This window comes from Lithobates pipiens, unplaced genomic scaffold (genome assembly GCF_037356315.1).
Source record: "Lithobates pipiens isolate NorthernLeopardFrog02 unplaced genomic scaffold, aLitPip1_a1.2 Scaffold_18, whole genome shotgun sequence".
Classification (NCBI taxonomy): domain Eukaryota; kingdom Metazoa; phylum Chordata; class Amphibia; order Anura; family Ranidae; genus Lithobates; species Lithobates pipiens.
This window is the reverse complement of record NW_027507758.1, coordinates 234,000,050-234,018,371: the sequence shown is the minus strand read 5'-3', so window position 1 is coordinate 234,018,371 and position 18,322 is coordinate 234,000,050. Positions and strand designations below refer to the sequence as shown.

General features: G+C 41.5%; 1 protein-coding gene across 1 annotated transcript in view; it reads right to left on the bottom strand.

Moving 5' to 3' along the window:
- Positions 1-18,322, bottom strand: part of NUP43 (nucleoporin 43) — a 34,262-nt gene that overhangs the window by 3,252 nt on the left and 12,688 nt on the right. Inside the window, exons 3-7 of the mRNA XM_077486673.1 lie at positions 16,967-17,044; positions 15,897-16,068; positions 11,744-11,879; positions 3,492-3,643; positions 3,188-3,307 (exon numbers count right to left, since the gene is read on the bottom strand). Of these exons, the coding sequence (XP_077342799.1) occupies positions 3,188-3,307; positions 3,492-3,643; positions 11,744-11,879; positions 15,897-16,068; positions 16,967-17,044 (658 nt within the window). The remainder of the gene's footprint in view (positions 1-3,187; positions 3,308-3,491; positions 3,644-11,743; positions 11,880-15,896; positions 16,069-16,966; positions 17,045-18,322) is intronic.

Sequence of the window (18,322 nt, the reverse complement as noted above, 5' to 3'; positions counted from 1 at the left end):
TATTTAAAAGTCCGGCGCCTGAGGGAAAAAATAAATAAATGATACAGGGCTATGATGGCATCTAGCTGCAGCCATAACCCTGGTATTTAAGGATGTATTTTTCAGTTAGGGCGGTTGGCTAGTAAATAATATACTTTTTGCACGCAAAAACAGCAATTATTAGCTAGCTGCCATAACCCCAGTATCCTCTTCTTCAGCAGGCAGTCGGTTTTCAGATAAAAGTGGTCTCTGTGGCAGATTCATCGCGAGATCACTTTTACCGTTGTCCCGCCGCGCTCCAGTGCCCTCCCCCACTCACTGGAGCAGTCGTCGGTAGTGGCGGAGGCGATTGGATCCTTGTCTCAGTGTGGTATGGAGCTGACTGAGGGGAAGAAGGGCCCCCGCTCGGCTCCATACCATTGCTCTTAAAAAGGACATAAAAAAAAAAAAAAAAAAATGGCAAAAACGACTGTTTATTGCATTTTAGTGTAAATACGAGATCTGAGGTCTTTTTGACCCCAGATCTCATATTTAACCACTTTGAATGGCAATTACTTAGTCATGCAACACTGTACCCATATTAAATTAAATTTACATTTTGCCCTTTTTTCCACACAATAGAGCTTTCTTTTGGAGGTATTTAATCACAGCTGGGTCTTTTATTTTTTGCGCTATCAAAAAAGACTGAAGATTCAGTAAAAAATAAATAAAAATTATTTGTTTCCATCAAAATTTATTGCAGCGTATTGGAAGAGTACTGGCAGATTATTGGCAAAGTACGGGCACTGAGCAGAGCTGTAGGCACTACAGATCCAGCCCACAGCGCTGCTGCAAACAATCTCTCCCCTCGCACTGTGTACAGAGAGGGAGGAACCGGCGTCATGACATGATGCCGGTTTGTTTACAAGTGATCGCTCAGTCATTTGACGGAGCGATCATGTGGTAAACAGCCACTACCAGTGGCCATTTACTGTGATGCACCAGGTCTTCCGGACAGTGTAAAAAATAAAATAAATAAGAAAAAATAAACGCGTCCCATCGCGCTGAGCTCACATGCAGAAGTGAACGCATACGCGAGCAGCGCCCGCATATGAAAACTGTTCAAACCACACATGTGGGGCATCACCATGATCATTAGAGCGAGAGCAATAAATTCTAGCCCTAGACCTCCTCTGAAACGCAAAACATGCAACCTGTAGATTTTTTTTTTAAACATCGCCTATGGAGATTTTAAAGGGCAAGTTTGTCTCCATTCCACGAGCGGGCGCAATTTTGAAGCGTGACATGTTGGGTATCAATTTATTCGGTGTAACGTTACTTTACACAATATAAAAAAAGATTTTTTTTAAAAAGGGCTAACTTTACTGCTGCGCAAATACGGTATGACAGAAAGTATTGCAACGACTGCCATTTTATTCTCTAGGGTGTTAGAAAAATAAAATAAAAAAATTATATCTATAATGTTTGAGGTTTAAAAAAAATAAAAACTGTTTTTTACTTTTAAACACCAAATCTCAAAACGAGGCTTGGGGCTGAAGTGGTTAAAGCATATATGTAAGCAAAATCGAAAAAAAAGAAAAAAAAAACATTGATACATGCACCTTTCCCCCCCATGTTTCATTAATAACGCAGCATATGTGCTGAAAAACCTTATAATCCTGCCAGAAACGCCGTTAGCCCTTAACTTCCTGTAGTGGGTTGATAACATTGCCACTGCTCCACTGAAATGGTAGGAGAGGGGGAAGAAACAGCAAGTATGGGAGGGGATATATGTAAAGTGTGAGCAGGGAAGAACTCCGGTAGGGCCGATAATACTGCTCTGGATTTCAGAGCAGTGTTGTGCACAACACCACTCCTGAGCTTTTCTGGATACAATCACATAAGCCTGAAGTGACCCTCAGACTGCAAAGCTGGGGGTCATCGCCATTTGGTGAGTGGGGACACGTGGTGGTGGCGTGTCTGCACCTGAAAAGTCCTGGAGCGTCTGTGGTCCATTGCACTTCAAACGTTTTTTACCCCTTGTGGATCAGAACATTCAGCACATTTATTTGGACTTTATTTATATGTTTTTTTTTTCTGCTTTGTATATTCACATCTGCACTCATTTAGACTTGGTTACATATGTTTGATAATATTTGCAAGCGCCACATTTCCATAATTTTACATTTCTAGTGAGTAGCACTTTGTGTGCGGCAGCTGTTTTAGTTTTCTTTTTCAGTTTTTTCACCATTCAGCGTGAGTTTAAAATGTAATGTTATATTTTTCACTTTGAATATTCTAATACTTTTGTTGAATAGTATAAAAAGTTGAACTTTTTTTTGCATTAAAACTAAAAAAAGAAAACACTATGTAACCCATTGTTTTTAAAATATAAAATGTGATGCCAAGTATATAAATAACCAACATGTCCCATTATAAACTACGATACTGAAAAATCTCAATGGGCGATGCTTTAAAATTTTTAAAGGTTACAATGAAGAGCTAGAATTATTCATTGGTGATGAAAAGTCACATGTGGAAAACGCACTGTTTACATATGCATGTGTGACCTACATATGCATTTGCTTCAGCATGCGCGATAGGTGGCACTTTCAATTTTTCTATTTTATTAAAGTTTTTTTTTTTTTTTTTTTTACAAAACTTTAATAAAATATTATAAATATAAAACACATCCAGATCTCTTCTCTACCCTTAGAAAGCATCAGATCAAAAGAAATAAATAAGTAGAAAAAAAAATTGTCTACATCTGCCCTAAACTGGAAGGAACGTCACAATGTCGCTTCTGGCCTCCTAGATCAAAGAGGTGAAGAGACAATCTGGTGTCTCTTCACCTCTAGGGCCAGCTATGTGAATCACCAGATCGTTTCCTGTGCCCACTGGTGAGAACGGTAAGCCCAAGAAACACCGGCGAGTGGCAGGAGAGGAAAGGTGAACAACCCCTCCTGCTGCTTCTAAAAGCAATCCAGCGGCTACTCAGTTGCTCGGATAACTTGTAGAGAAAAGAGAATCGCCGTTTGAAAATTTTTATACTGGGGTTATGGCTGACAGCTACAGCCATAGCCCTGGTAAACTGATTCAAACCGGTAACGTAAATGTACATTAGGGGGTCTTGAAGTGGTTAATGTGCATAAAAAAATAACATAAAAGCCAAAATACTCAAATTTTAAATCTAACACAAAAAAAAAAAAAAAATAATTATATTACTTACCAAGAAGAAAGGAAGGTCGGTCTGCAGCTTCAGCTGATGCATCCCAATGCCAAAGGGAACCATCTTCAGAACATGTGAATATGTGATCTGGTTTTGAAGGGTGAAAATGAACCTCCCACACTGTAAAAAATAAATTGACAAAAACATTACACCATCCAGCCAATGGACAATAAGTGGTAGGTTATATAACTGATAACACTACTTTTAGCACTTAATTTTTTGTACTTAAAATAAGAACTTGTACAGACACTGAAGGTGCAAGCCTACATGACCAGTACCAACACAGTACCAACTACCAACTTACTTTCTGCATTGTGTGCGCTGAGCAAGGATATCGGAATTTTGCTCTGTCTAACATCCCAAATACATAGCATGCCATCTTGACCACCTGTTGCAACAACATGCTGTTGACTTGGATGCCTGTCCAAGCAGTGTAAAGGGACCCTCTCATTAGCTCTGATAAAAAATGTGAAACAGAAAAGGTCGATTGTTACATCATTTTTAAAATGTATTCGTTAAAGCTAAACTCTGGGCACAAACAGTTTCATTCAAATAGATTTACAAACAGCTACAGATATAATCTCACTTTGTGTACACCAAATTCCTTACAAACCCAAATATTACCGCACGTCCAGCTCAGGGTAGAATTTCAGCAATGCCGAGTGACTGAACTCCTGCACATGAGCAGGAATGATGTGATCTCGGGCCAACAAATTAAAATGACTGGGGAGTGATACCCAGAAGGCTCTGAGCTGAGGATGTCAGCAGCCAGCAGGGAGCTCTAGGGGAACACAGAGCTGGAGAAGGAGTGAGTATATTTCTGCTTTAAAGAGGAAGTAAACCATGATGGGTTTTACTTCCTCTGTTTCCCTGCAAAGGTAAAGCATAATGAGCTACTATGCATCGCATAGTAGCCCATTATGTGTCACTTACATGACAAAGGAGCCAGCAATGTCACTGCTGTCCCCTAAACCGTGTAGGTTTAGGAGATATTTCATGGACCTACAGGTAAGCCTTAATCTACCTGTAGGTTAAAAGTGGTCTGTAAGGGTTTACAACCACTTTAATGAGCTGCTTAAATCTGGATTTCTACACAGATATGCATGATATACACAAAGAACACCAATATTCAACTCACAATGCACGTCTCTTGTATTTAGACCCCTTTCACACAGAGCCTGTGTGCTTTTATACTGGGGTGGTGTGCTGGCAGGGCGGGGGGAAAAAAAGCTGCATCTTTGAGGCAGCGAAGGATTGCTGTATACACCGCTCCTACCCATTAAAATGAATGGGCACCACTGCCGAAACGCCTGCAAAGAGTTTCAGCAGCAGCGCTTCATGGGTGCATTTAACCCTTCATTCGGCTGCTAGTGGGGGTTAAAACAACAGTAAAGTGGCACTAAAACTAGCAGCGTTTTAGCACCAGGCCCAGTGTGAGAGCAGCCTTAGACAAAATCAGCTTTAATTACATATTTCCAATAATGAATTACCAAAGCACCTATGCAAAAAACAGCAATATTCATTTTGTATACTAATGCACAATTTACAGGGAAGAGCAGGAAGGAGATTTATACAAAACCAGTCACCCTTCACAATAAGAGAGCAGCATTGACTTTTTACTCCTACTTTGGCAATGTAATATCAGTCAGAGATAGATAAATTCAATTGCGTTATTTTAAATTCACTTCTGTCAATTTAAAAGCCCGACAACTACTGGCAATCTAAAGCCTAGGCCTGAGTTTACCAAAAAAAAAAAAAACGCCACACCACACCACACAGCACGAAGGATTTTACTTTCAGCAAGATGTGTCCCTTGTGCTCCTTTAACCACTTGAGCCAGGAAGGATTTACCCCCTTAATGTCCAGGCCATTTTTTGCGATACGGCACTGCATCGCTTTAACTGACAATTATTCCGTTGTGCGACGTTGTACCCAAACAAATTTGACATCCGTTTTTTCCCCCCACAAATAGAGCTTTCTTTTGGTGGTATTTGATCACCTCTGCATATTTTTTTTTTTTTTTTGCGCTATAAACAAAAAAATAAAGATTGACAATTTTGAAAGAGAAACAGTATTTTTTACTTTCTGCTATAATACATATCCAAAAAAGAAAAAACAAACATAACAAATGTATTCAGTTTAGGCCAATGTGTATTCTTCTACATATTAAAAAAAATTAAAAAACAACATTTGCAATAATCTTATATTGATTGGTTTGTGCAAAAGTTATAGCAGCCATAAAATAGCCGCATTTATTTATTTAAAGCGGAGGTCCACCCTAAAGTGGACATCCGCTCATCGGAACCCTCCCCCCCTCCGGCGCCACAATTGGCCCCTTTCAGGGGGGAGGGGGGTGCAGATACCTGTACAGTACAGGTATTCTGCACCCACTTCCGGGATAGCTCTCTGCGGAAAGGGGCGTAGATTACGCCCCTTTCCGCAAGTGCCCGCCCCTTTCCGCAAGTGCCCGCCCCTTTCCGCAAGTGCCCCGCTGCCTGCTGGGAAACACACAGATCCCAGAGGCAGCGGGGACCATCCTTATTGCGCAGAGCGATTCGCGCATGCGCAGTAGGGAACCGGGAAATTAAGCCGAAAGGCTCCATTTCCTGATTCCCATACCCAAGATGGCGGCGGCAGCACCCGACAAGACGATCTAGAGATCGGCTTCGGGTGCCGACATCGCGGGCGCGCTGGACAGGCAAGTGTCACTATTTTAAAAGTCAGCAGCTGCAGTATTTGTAGCTGCTGGCTTTAAAAAAAAAAAAAAAAAAAAAAAAAACGCGGAGTCCCGGCGGACTCCCGCTTTAACTAGTAATGACGGGGATCATCAATTTTTAGCAGGACTGCAACATTGCAGCCAACAAAACTGACCCCAAGTAACTATTTTTGGTGACCAGTGGCCTTAATACAGTGATCTGTGCTATAAAAATGCACTGATCGCTGTATAAATAGCAGGGAAGGGGTTAACACTAGGGATGAGCAAAGGGTTAAGTGTTCCCTAAGGAGGGGCTGTCAGGGGGACGGACTGACTGGGAGTAGTGACAGATCGCTTTTCCTGATCACTAGGAAAAGCTGATCTCTCTCCCCTCCCCTGTCAGAATGGGGATCTGCCTTGTTTATATAGACAGATCCCCGTTCTGCCTCGCTTTACCACAATTGCGGGTGGTCGGCGGACATAGAGGCCACCGGACCCGCACGGGAGCTCCTGCAGCGCGTGCTCTATCTAATGCACAGACCGATGTACAGGTACGTAGGTTCACACAGCTGGCGGGCACTGCCACAGTATATGTACAGTGGGTGGTTCGGATGTGGTTAATCAAAATCTTCCTCCTCCAATGCCTTCCCACCCTCACTGCTGTAATCTTCCATTGTGGCAGGGGTTGATAGAACTATAGCTTCTTGACACTGTACTGATGTATGAGCATCAGACATTCCTGGCAGAAAAAGAACGCAAGGATGGGCTGTCTAATTATGCCGTGTACACACGACTGGACTTTGACGGACTAGGTCAGATGGTCTTCCCGATGGACTTTCTGAACAAGCGGACTTGGCCACACACAAGTACACCAAAGTCCGACGAATTTGACCGGACTAGAATAAGGATGCTCATAGCCAATAGCTGCCCTAGCGTCTGTTTTCGTCCGTCGGAGTAGCATACAGACAAACTGATTTTTCTTCTGGACTCGAGTCCGTCGGAAACACTTGAAACGTGTTATTTATAGGTCCGTCTTTTGGGGGGGGGGGGGGGGGGGGAAGAAGTCCCCTGGAACCCATACACGATCGTAATATCCGACAGATTCATTCCGTCGAAGTCCGGTCGTGTGTACGCGGCATTACTTGCACGTACTTACGTATATTTGCGTGTATGCAAACAAAAGCATAAGAATTCTTCTAGCTGTATTTTAATGAAGGGAGTGTGGCACGTGTGTATTTGAGAGCATGCAAAAATACTGACTCAGATATCTGTTTATTTAATTTTTTACTGATCAATAGGCAGTGCATGTTTATCTCTGCTGTGTGGTACAAGCACACTGAAAACAATGGGCTGAATTTAGATCAAAAAATAAAAAAAAATTTATGTATGTATGTATGTATATATATCTATATATCTCGTTTTCAGGCAGTAGCATTCAAAAGACCAAAGGGACTGTGTCATCTAGAGTGCCCAACTATGTCTGCCCTTACTGTCCAGCTTCTCCATTCATACTACAGATTTAATGAATGAAACGTGATCTCTGAGTGGAGAGGGAGAACCTATAATTTGCCTGCTCTCTATTCTTTGATCCAAGCGTGTTACTGGTCAGATCACCAGGTAAAAAATAAAGGGAAAGAGAAAATGAATACAGCCAATCTGCAATATATAATATATATTTGGATACAACACATTAGACAACGTCTCTGCAGTCCGAAGGTGGCGGGCTTCACCTGCAGATTAAAAGTCTTTAATACTGGTCAATGGAGACTCCAGCCTGCATGTGATGTGATATCTATGACAGAAGATAGCGATTACATAATCGGAAAACCACTTGGATTTGTGCCTGCTCTTGAGCGTGACCCTGGCTATCACTGAAAGCTGGGACTGAAGGCTCACTGTCATCTGATGGTATTGATAGTAAAGAACAGTTATCAATATTTTTCAAGCACGGGACATTGTGCCGGAAACACTGACATACTGCTCAGATTATGAGCAGCAAGGGGTTACCTAAAAATCTATAGTATATGAAGGCAGTATACTTTGTCTAGAGTTTATATACAGGGGTTGGACAAAATTATGGAAACCAGTATGGTAAAAACAACATTGTTACCCAGTATGGCATTGTACCACCTTTGGCATCCAAGATGGCCTGAATTCTCCTGGGAATTGACATGTACAAATCTTGGATGGGGGGATAATGGAATCAGATACCACTCTAAATGCAAAAACCTGGTCACAATCCTACACAATGTCCTTTTGCCTCTTTCAGTCCAAAGGCATGCAAATTGCTGCTGCCAGCTATGGTGACATTTTATTGCTGCAGGGTTGGGGAGAAGATTAAAGTAGGTGGCCTCCCAAGTTAAAGCCCAATTCCAGGAAAATCCTATCTTGCATGGAGTTATGCCATCACTGTATAGGGTTAGCTGCTCACAGGTCTAGGAGGCAAGATATACTATGCTGCTAGACCATTCCCTTGCAGGATCTGCCCCCCTATGCCCCAGCGGTATAAGGTCCTGATGTCATCAAGACCGATGCAGGGTCCACTGCCCTGCACTGGACATAAGGATGCAGAAAGACAGTCCACCACCGGAGCAAGAGGGAGCACTGTCTTCCAAGGAAGAAGATGATTAGGTCTAGGGAGAGCAAAAGCATCTCTTACCTAAATGAGACGTTAACCCTTGCAGTGTGGGCACAGAACACTACAAAAAGGGAGAATTGTCATTTTTTTCTGCTTTGAAGTGGCAGATTTTTTTTCTCTGTAACAGAAGCATGGTGCTCAGCAATCAGACCAGGGCAGTGGTCACATGACTGCTACTATATTGCCCATACTTCAGAACAAAAAGATGTGCTGCCATAGCAACTAGATGCTGTCACCACAGCCTGCATCACAGTGATGTGACAAGCAGAAAAGTCCAACACTAAATAAATACAAATGGTACCTTCTTAAAACAGCTAAGCCACAAGCTACACAAGGGCAGAACAGAAAACGCAGCAAAGACACACAGCGTGCTTCATGTGCAACAGGCCATACTGAGAGAGAATCCACCTAAAACACAGGCATTAAACTAATGCAAATGCAAGTCTTATAAAAACGAAAAGAAAATAAATAAATATATAGGGCAATTTTATTTTAAGCCTTGCTGCACCACCATTATGCCAATCTCTGCTAATCGCCATCATACTAGCTGCTACCCCTCAACTTTGTATCATTTTGTACACATAAATTTACATGCTTATTACAAATATTAGCTGAAGCAGGATTTAGATATCATACCAACCATGTATTCATCTTTCCTAATTTTACTGCGTTCTAATCTCCATAATTTGATGTAAATGTTTGGCTCCACTGAAGTATTATAGATTGTATAAACATTAGATTGTTATCTATGGAGTTGAATGTCACTGCTGGAAACCACGTCTTTCAGGCAACAAGCATTTGTTTTGCTGGTGCAAAGCTGCAGCAGCAGCCTGGTGGCTTCCTACCCCTTTCGCACTGGGCGCTTTTCAGGCATTTTAGCGTTAAAAATATTGCCCGTGAACTGAAGCACCTCTCAAGCTACCCCAGTGTGAAATTCCAAGTGCTCTCACACTGGGGCAGTGCGCTTGCAGGATTGGAAAAAATAAAACAAGTCCTGCAAGCAGCATCTTTGGGGTGGTGCTTATACATCGCCCCTGTCCCCGGTCATGAAATCAATGAGCAGCGCTGCTTTAGCACCTGCAAAGCGCTTCAGCAGAGGCAATTTTTGGGAGCCTTTAACCCTTCTAGCGGGGGTTAAAAGCGCCCCACTAACGCCCGAAAAGTGCTGCCATAACAGTGGTAAATAACCACTAAAACTAGCAGTGCTTTACCGCTAAAGCCCGCTCTTCCCCAGTGTGAAAGGGCTCTAAACTAGAGGTCGACCGATATGGGTTTTTCTCTGGCCGATGCCGATATTTAGAAATCGTGGCGGCCGATATATGATGCCGATTTTTTTGGGCCGATATGTTAGGCCGATTTTTTATTTATTTTTTTTCCTCCCCCCCCCCCCTTCATCTCATAAAATCTAAGTTGGACACCTTTCACACTGGGGCGTTTTTCAGGCGATTTTGGGCTAAAAATAGCGCCTATAAATTGCCTTCAAAACGGCTCCCCTGCAGTCTGTGTGAAAGCCCTAGTGCTTTCACAATGAGGAGATGTGCTGGCAGGACGTTAAAAAAAAAAAAAAAAAAAAAAAATCCTGCAAGCAGCATCTTTGGAGCGGTGTAAACCGCTCCTCCACCACTCCTGCCCATTGAAATGAATGGTCACCACTGCTGAAGCACATGCAATGCGATTTTGCAGCAGTGCTTCACTGCCCCGCTAGCAGCCGAATAGCGGGGCTAAAATGACGGTAAATCGCTGCTAAAACTTGCAGCGTTTTACCATCAACGCCTGCCCGATCCAGTGTGAAAGCAGCCTTAAGTGATGCAGAAAATTTATTACACATTTATTAAACAAAACAAACCTCCAATCAGTTCACTTGTATGTATAATTTAGATTTAAAAAAAAAAACAAAAAACTATTTATTAAATACACAAATACAGGCACTCAAAACTTTTGGACAAAAAAAAAAAAAAAAAAAAAAAAAAAAAAGGGCTAACTTGCATTTGAAAGACCTCTGCGCAAATATCGCGTCACATAAAATATTTCAAACAACCACTTTTTTATTCCCTAGGGTCTCTGCTAAAAAAAATATATAATTTTTGGGGCTTCTGAGTGATTTTCTAGCAGAAAATACTGGATTTTTACTTGTAAGCAACAAGTGTCAGAAAAGATTGTCTTTAAATGGTTAAACTGAGAACTTCTACACAGGGAGTTCAGCCCATTGAAGAAGAAACATTGTATCACTTTGATCTTTTCTTGGCAGCCTGCCCAGAGAGGAGGAAAGTCCTTCACTGATGTCTTCAGGCAACTTACATTGACTTCTATTACAGAAGTCTTTTGCAAGTCGCTGAACATGTAATCGGCTTTTTTATCAGCACAATCGGCTGAAGCCGATTAATTAAAAAATGCCAAATATCGGCCGATATATCGGTCGACCTCTACTCTAAACACTACCATATTTGCTTCAGTGTTTCAAAACACAAATTTACTTTTGGAACCTACAACCAGTTCAAGAACCTACCCAAAGCTTTGTCGGCTTCACAAGAATTTATCTGAAGACAAGGACATATACATATCCTGTCACTAAGGTAACAGAAATTTAATGCATAGCTTAAAAGGAAAAAAACTTTTTTTTTTTTTGGACAGAGCGGAAATTGATTGGAACATGGATCAGGTTTTTATTGTTGTATTAGAGAGATTCACTCTATTTGTCCCATTTACCATCATCATTGGAAGGGAAAGAAAAAAGAAAAATCACAAATTTTAGTTAGTCCCCAGAAAAGCAACAGAGGGGAAATCTTCCAATGGGGACACCATTTCTGGTCCCTTAATTTGCAGGAATTTCCACTCACTTCTTGTTTTGGCTATGGGATAGGAAGCGAAGAGAAATTTCCCCAATAAAACAAAGCCAAAAATAAAATAAAAAAAAATCACCTGCCCTACCATTTTAGAGTCTAAGCGCCTACACACAGGGTCCTCCTAACCCTCTATTCTTGAATTTTGTAACTGTATGGTTATTTTGTGAAGTCTTGAGCAAACTACTGGCGCTATATAATTCCTTTAAAATAATATGCACGAGTCAGTTGTAGCTCTGTTAAGTAGAATCACCCAGAAGGTACAATCAGCAGATGAACTGTGAACACAAAGTGTAATTTACATACTTCCCTCACCCACACCCCCAAACTTGATGCTTAAAAATTGGAGGTGCACTTTAATAACTCCTAAAATGAATACTCACACAGAGAATATTTGTGTAGGATCATTGCCCTGTTGTCTAAGGTCCCACATCTTCAGCTGCCCAATGGAATTGACAGTCAGAATCTCAGTGGTACGAAGATAAGTTACTGCATGCATTGTACTGCTGTCTGCATCATCTAAAATAATGAAGGGAATACAGGAGATGCTTCAGTCAATTTCTGGTGGCAACAACATTTATCACAAACAACAGTGATTATTGTTAATTGAGCGCAACATATTCTCTTATCTTAGTTCCTCATATAAGCATGAAGAGAGACTGACCAAAATAATGGGACCGCACCATGAAGAAAGGTGGTGTACAGAAAACATTGTTTCTGTAATAAAAGTCATCTCAGTTATCTTCATACAAGTACAAGTACAAGGAGCAAAGAACAAATGTTGTTCTACATTATCTGCACATTAATTTTAATAAAAATCTGAGCTTGCAGAAATCAGATTATATAGATCTATATGTCTATAGCCTAGCGAACACTGAACTTTGTTCTAGTGAAGTAAAATCGCAACAGGGCTAACAAAAAAGATTAAGCTGTACTTTACTAAAAATTGTATTAGAGCAGATTTGTTAAAGAAAAAGAGTGACACCCCCTTCTGCAACAAATAGAATTACATGTTAAAATAAATCAATGCAAAAAACAAACAAACACACACACACAGCCGATAGGCATAAGTCCCCCTGCCCCACTGTTTCCAAACTGCCCTGTGTGTACAAGGTTGGTACAGCATTTACATTAGCTCTTTACTCCAATATCAGGATAAGTTAAGCCTATAAATCGAAAGGTGTGGTCCGTGCCCAGATGGCTCATTGGTGCCATTCTGGCACAGACCAAGCTTTCTACATGCAACCCTACAGACCCTCCCTTCCCTTACAAAATCAATATAACCACTTGCCGTTCGCAAGTCCGTGTAAACATACGCTGCTGCGGCCTTAGAGTTAATTGGTCGAAGTCTCTTTTGTTTCCTATAGACCCTGCTGCGCGCACCAACGCCCCTCCCGATATACCCCTGCAATGGGTAGATAGTTTCAAATACCTTGGGGTGGAGATCTCAAGGCAGGCTTCAGACTTCTTGCCTCTGAATCTGTCCCCAATAGTGCAGGAGACGCGACTGCGACTGAGGGCGTGGGAGTCGTTGCCTTTATCACTGCTAGGCCGGATAAATCTGCTAAAAATGAAAATCCTGCCCAAATTTACCTACTTGCTTCGCCAATCTCCGCAATGGATTCCCAAATCCTTTTTCACTCGGCTACATAGTCTCTTTGCCTCCTTTGTCTGGGGGACCCAGTCCCCCAGATATAGTTGGTCAACATTAGTGCGCCCGGCTTCTCAGGGGGGACTTGCGTGCCCTGACCTGCACAAATATTTCCTGGCCACCCAACTAGTTACAGCGGTCTGGTGGCTCAATCCAGATAGGACGAACCCCGCCACCTTGGTTGAGGCGGCTGTGTTGAAATCGTTGGAAGCGCTGAAATTTCTACTCTTTCGTGGCCCAAAAGCCCCATACCAGTTGACCCCCTCCATGCGCACCACACTTCGTGCATGGGCGGTGGGACTTCAACTTGAAAAATACCCTAAAACTGCATTCTCCCCGGCTGCCCCCTTGTGGTTAAACCCTACCCTAGGACATTTTTACAAACTACCTGAACCCCACGCTTGGACTAAACTTGGCATAAAAACGGTGGTCCAGGTGATCTCCACTCAGTCGCTGGTTCCATTTTCTAAATTGATCTCTGACTTCAATGCCCCGCCAAGCTATTTTTTTAGGTACCTCCAACTCTCCCACGCCTTTAGTCACCAATTCCCAAACCCCCCCATCCAGATCATTCAATCCGCCCTGGAGGACCTCCTCAGGTCCGGATGCACACATAAGCCCACCTCACGACTCTATTCCCACTTAGTATTGACCTCCCTTCCCACTTTGGAAAAACTTAGGAATAAATGGTTGCACGACATCCCAGACTTCGACAATGACGATTGGGATGACGTGTGGGACTTTCCTTTTAGATCCCTGGTCTCCCTGAGAGATCGACTAGTACAATTCAAGATGGTCCACCGTGCATATTTTACCCCACATAGGCTACACAAAATGAACCCCACCTCCCCCCCCAGCTGCTGGCGGTGTGGGGAGATACCGGGGGACTTCACCCACATTTTCTGGACCTGCCCACCCATTACCGAATACTGGAAGGAGATACTAAAGGTCATTACGCAGGTCACCACCATATCGATCCAACCCTCCATAGCAATTTGCATACTGGGCCTGATAGAGGAACTGATTCCCACTGTGGCTAACCGTACTCTGGTCGGGTTGCTTCTCTTTTACGCCCGCAAAGCCATAGCCCTTAGCTGGCGTAAGCCCACTCCTCCTCCCCTCTCTCTGTGGAAACGGCTAGTCAACGACAGCCTGCCCCTATACAAAGACTGTTATGCCAATAGGGGTTGCCCCCAAAAATATAGTAAGGTCTGGTCCAAATGGCTGGCAGATCCCTCCACGGCTTCTGACTTCCCCCCTTCATAAATCTTAAACCTGACACCCTCACCCTATGAATAGGAATTTGTGATAGTAAATGTGCTCTCTGTTTGGTGATCGACGTTCTAGCCCCATGGCGCCATATTACCCTTGCATGTCACAGGCTGGGACCATCGTGAGATCTCGAGCTCACTGATATATTACTAGTAATTGATTGCCTCATCCTAAGTCTTTGCGGGCTCCAAAGCCCATTATTGTCATGACCAATGTGTGCTGCCTCTTTTTTTTTTTTTTTTTTTTTTTTTCTCTCTTTTTTTCTTTTTTATTAGTTTTGGTTTTGTTAGTTGTCTTTGTGTTTTACTGTTAAATGTTACGAAACTCAATAAACAGATTTACAAAAAAAAAAAAAAACATACGCTGCTGCTTGCAAGTGGTTTACAGAGGTTATGGCTAAAGCCATCGGCTATAATCCCAATATTTTTTTTCAGCCAGTGATTGGCTCTCTCATGAAAGCAGTCCGAGTGGCTATTTAACCGCTGGATCACTTTAAGAAGCAGCCACGGTTTCTCGGGCTTATCGTTGTTACATGAGCGTGCCCGAGAAACGCTTCGCGCAGCTGGCCATAGAGTTCACCAGAAACCAGATCACCTCTGATCGCCTTTATGATCTTGGGAGGACCAGAGCTACATCATGACGACACTTCTGGTCTAGGGTTGAAGTCAAGTTTTGGTTTTATAAAGCCTAAAAAGGTCACATTTTATTTTCATGTGGGCTTTTCTTTTCAGATTTTGGAAAACTGCATAAGAGGGGTGCACCGGTCCTGGAGGTACTACAATACCAGGTCGATGCGTGCAGTGGACAGAACAAGCTCTTCGAAAAACATGGTGGATTCCCCATGGCGTTTTTTAGCAGCAAAAAAAAAAAAAGACAGTTGTTATTGATAAAATTGAAATATTTTTAATTGATCCAAAAAAATACTGATCAAAAGCCATTATTGAAATGTGAACAATTTGGTTTAAAATTCGAGCTCTGGTGTACATTGTGCAAACAAATAATTGGATGAAAAATACATGCATCACTCCATACAATAATTACCAAAAAAAGCTAGAAAAAACAGTATTCAAATAATATTCCAAGAAATTTTACACCATCGGGGGGGGGGGGGGGGGGGTGAAGGAAAAAGGTGGAATGGCTTGATCACATTTCTGCGATATGTCAAGAAGGAAAGGTTTGAACATTTTGTAATCATTTATGATTTTTACTTTATTCATGACATGTGATATTTACCCTTTCCATCAAATCACTTCACACAAACCAGACTTAAGAACATTTCATTTTTCTCCCTACGGGCGATCCTGGGCCCCACCACTGAGATGCTGGATCCCACATTTCCCACTGCAGTGGGGGGAGAAGATGGGGCCTGTTGCAACCCCTACATCTGGGCATTAAACTGAACTTATCCTCTAAGTTAACCTGCCCCAAACTTAGGCAATTCAGGCTAAGCATATGGTTAAATGAAACATAAAGCAGAAAAACTTCCTTAGTGAAACAGTATGCCCAAGTTGAAGCCCAAGTTTTATATAATCTAAATCCTGTGTTAAGATTTAATTGCTCTAGCTACAACCCTTGTACGTGTCTCCTACTTGATAAAGAGTCATATAACTTACCTATCGTTCTTACTATGTCTTTGCTGTCAGCTCTGAAAACATTTATTCTGCCATCCTCTCCAACAGACACAATTTCTGGACTGTTGCAAACAATACCAGTGCACGGTGCTCCTGTGCCATTTGAGTCAACATTTTGATGAGCGTGCTCCCACTTCTGTTTTTCTGATAATGTCTTTAGAAAAAAATAAAAATAATAATATTGAACAAATGCAAGGTCTCACTTGAGAGAGAGCTGTGCATGATGTCATAAGCCTAGGCTTTTTACCAGACAAGAAACCAGAAGTGCGTTGTATAAGGTATTTATTGGCAGGAAAAAAAAAAAAAAAAAAAAAAAAAAATATATATATATATATATATATATATATATATATATATATATATATATATATATATATATATATATATATATATATATATATATATATATATATATATATATATATATATTATTTGCTATCCAAAGTTAAAACAATGAGGTGATTTCCATTCACTTCCTGTCCCATAGCCCTAACAGGATGTAAGAGGAAATCCCTAGCTGTAATGAGGCTCACCACCAGAATTAGGGTCCCCATTGCAAGATTTCCCCTCAATTCCTGTTCTGGTGATCTTTTTTCACTTTCACTCTCAGGGATACCGGTAAAACAGGACAAATAGAAAGTGTGAATCTCCTTAACAGGGGAACAGACAGCAATAAAAACCTAACTGCTGTTTCAATCCCTCTCAACTATCTATAACAAAAAATAAAAAAAAAATGCTTTTAGTTACTTTAACAGAGACAGATCTAGTGATCTGGATCACTTGCTGAGTCACAAGCCCTGCACTCTTTATCTAATATATAAAGGCTACAAATATATGCTAATCTGACCTTTGCACTATGACCTAATGAGTTTAGATTTTTCATTGGCTTTGTAAGATACAAAGGCTACAATACAGTCACTGTAAATTAATGAGCACTTCAAAAAAGAGAGTATAACAAAAAAAATAAAAAAATACAATGAAAGTGGATAAAAAATAAAAATAAAAAAAAAGGAAATACAAAAAGAGCAAAACTACATCAGATGCAATGTTACCTCGTTTGTCTGATGGTGACGAAAGATTGTTACTTTTCCAGTTGATGATGCCGTCACAATCCTTTCTTGATCTAAAAACTTTAAAACAAATGAGGTCAGGAATGAGGTCAGGATAACTAAAAAATGTGACTATAAGCAACACTATATGGACATTGCCAATGATAAGAGATGAGCTTGGGCATCCTTTGAACTCCTATCTAACCCCCCCCCAATTATTATTTTTTTGATTACTCCATTGAGCTGTAATTCCCCTCATTACAGCTCATATAAACAAAGAGGCAGGCTACAGGACAGGAATAACCCAGCCCACAGCTCATCCAAGTAGTTACATGCGAATAGAGCCATCGCTTAACCCTGGATGCAGGCAGTATGAATTCAGCAAACATTTGAGCTGGAGACATCGTTGAACTAACCTTGCATGGTTAGAACAGCGGCACCGACCCGAGCTGTCAGTTATGCCGCATACACTAGAGGTCGACCGATATATATTTGCCATTTAATCGGCATAGGCTGATTTTGCTGATAAAAAGGCCGATTTAGAGCTACAGCAGGACTTGGAAATTACTTCTGTAATAGAAGCCAATGCAAGTTGCCAAGTCTTCATAGAAATGACTTTCCTCCTCTCTGGGCAGCCTGCCAAGAAAAGAGTAAAGAGATACAATGTTTACACTTGAATGAATTAAGTCATCTCAGTGTGTAGAGTTCTCAGTTTAACCATTTAAAGACTAAATCTTTTCTGACACTTGTTGCTTACAAGTAAATATCAATGGGCAGGAGTGGTGGAGGAGCGGTATTACACCACTCCAAACGTGCTGCTTGCAGGACTTTTTTAAGATCCTGCCAGCGCATCGCCTCAGTGTGAAAGCACTCGGGCTTTCCCACAGACTGCAGGGGAGCCATTTTGCAGGCACTTTACAGGCGCTATTTTTATCCCAAAAGCGCCTGAAAAAAACACCCCAGTGGGAAAGGTGTCTGTTAGATTTTATGAGATGAAGGGGGATAAACCACTCAGGTTGAACTGGATGGACTGGTGTCTTTATTCAACCTTACTATGAAACTATGAAACTATGAAAATAAAAAAAAATAAAAATCGACCTAACATATCGGCCCAAAAAAATTTAAATAAATCGGCACCATATATCGGCTATCGGCCGCCATGATTTCTAAATATCGGCATCGGCCAGAGAAAAACCCATATCGGTTGACCTCTAGCATACACACGACCAGACTTCCCAGCAGAAAAGGTCAGACGGAATAATTTCATCGGATATTCTGATCGTGTGGGGGCTTCAGCGGACTTTTTTTCAAAAATTCTGACAGCTCTAGAAATAGAACACGTTTTAAATCTTTCCGACT